Source organism: Calidris pugnax, unplaced genomic scaffold (genome assembly GCF_001431845.1).
Source record: "Calidris pugnax isolate Ruff unplaced genomic scaffold, ASM143184v1 scaffold120, whole genome shotgun sequence".
NCBI lineage: Eukaryota > Metazoa > Chordata > Aves > Charadriiformes > Scolopacidae > Calidris > Calidris pugnax.
Genome location: NW_015090867.1, coordinates 364,754 through 366,143, shown reverse-complemented (window position 1 = coordinate 366,143; position 1,390 = coordinate 364,754). Strand labels below are relative to the sequence as shown.

The following is a 1,390-nucleotide window of genomic DNA, read 5'->3' as shown; positions in this document are numbered from 1 at the left end:
CTGCCCCGGCTCCCTAAAATCCCCACCGCCGAGCGGGCAGAGAGTCACAGAGAGACCCCCATCCCTGGCCAAAACCCCATGGAGGGTCTTCACGGTGAGCCCAGACGCCGGGGTGATGGGCTCCCCGGGTCGGTGCAGTTGGCTCTCGAATGGGTTTTTGGTCTTTCCTTGGCAAACGGGGCCGGTTTTCGGGAGGCGGGTGCCGGAGCTCGGCGTTGCCAGGTTGATGGAGACGCCGGGTTATTCGAGGTGAAAGCAGCCCCCCCTGGCACCGGCGGAGCCAACTCGGCGGCTTCCTGCCGTGTGTGGTGGGGGGCGAAGGACAGCTGGGATGTTTGCTTTGGGCTCAGATCCAAAAAAAACCACACATCCCCCCCCACTTTTTTTTTTTTTTGCTCCTTGTGTCACTTCTTGGCCGATGTAAAGCACGTGGCCGGGGGGGCTGGGGATGCCCTCCCCGTCTCGTCCTCGGCGGGCGCTTGGAAATCCCAAAACACCCCGTGAGCAATCTCGAAAGCGGGTGGCGGGGGGAGACGTGGGTGGCACGGGGACGTCACGGTGGAAAGTGGCCACCTTCTGAGCCACGCTGCTCCTTCCGCAGCCAGGCAGAACCCCCCTGGTTTTGCTGGTGGCGATTATTTTTTTGCTGGTGGCCATTATTTTTTTGCTGGTGGCCATTATTTTTTCACGTGGCTCCTCGGCGCCTTCGTCCCCCGGGTGAGCAAAAGCGGTGGGGAAAGGGGGAATTAAAAAAATAAAGAGGTGTGTGGGGGGGAAAGGGGGCGGGTGATGTCGGCACGTGGATCGCTCGGCGGGGGATGCTGACGTCTCTCCTCTCTCCCTCCTCGCAGACAGGTTCGGTGGGCGACCCGGTTGATGGACCCAGCAGAAGCCAAATGGAAGAAGGGCCAATTAATTATGTGGAAGAAAGGAGGCTGAAGGAGGGCAGCGGGCTGAGCCTGGCGAATGGGGGCCGGGCGGAGGCGGGGGGCACGGCGCTGATGGAGCCGAGGGGCTGGTCGCCGGGCCAGCCGCCCGCCGCCGGCAAAGCCCACTTGGAAGACGTCAGGAACCTGGTGGCCTTTTCGGCGGTGGCCGAAGCCGTTTCCTCCTACCGCCTCCCGCCCCCGGGTTCGCCGTCGCTGCTGTACGAGAAGTTTGACTCGGAGATGAGCCGGGGGGGGCTGAGCGCGGCGGACGGCGTCCCGCGGGGGGAGGACCTGCACGCCCTCAAGGCTGCCCTGGCTTTGGCCAAACACGGCGTCAAACCCCCCAACTGCAACTGCGACGGCCCCGAGTGCCCCGACTACCTGGAATGGCTGGAGCAGAAGATCAAGACGGCTCTCGGTGAAGAGCCGGCGTCGCCGCGGCCCCGTGTCGCCGCCGCCGC

The 1,390-nt window shown here is 64.2% G+C and overlaps 1 protein-coding gene across 1 annotated transcript in view; it reads left to right on the top strand.

The window, feature by feature from the left end:
- The first annotated feature begins 818 nt into the window (after positions 1-818).
- Positions 819-1,390, top strand: part of TET3 (tet methylcytosine dioxygenase 3) — a 26,382-nt gene continuing 25,810 nt past the window's right edge. The window contains exon 1 of the mRNA XM_014945459.1: positions 819-1,347. Coding sequence (XP_014800945.1) covers positions 819-1,347 — 529 coding nt within the window. The remainder of the gene's footprint in view (positions 1,348-1,390) is intronic.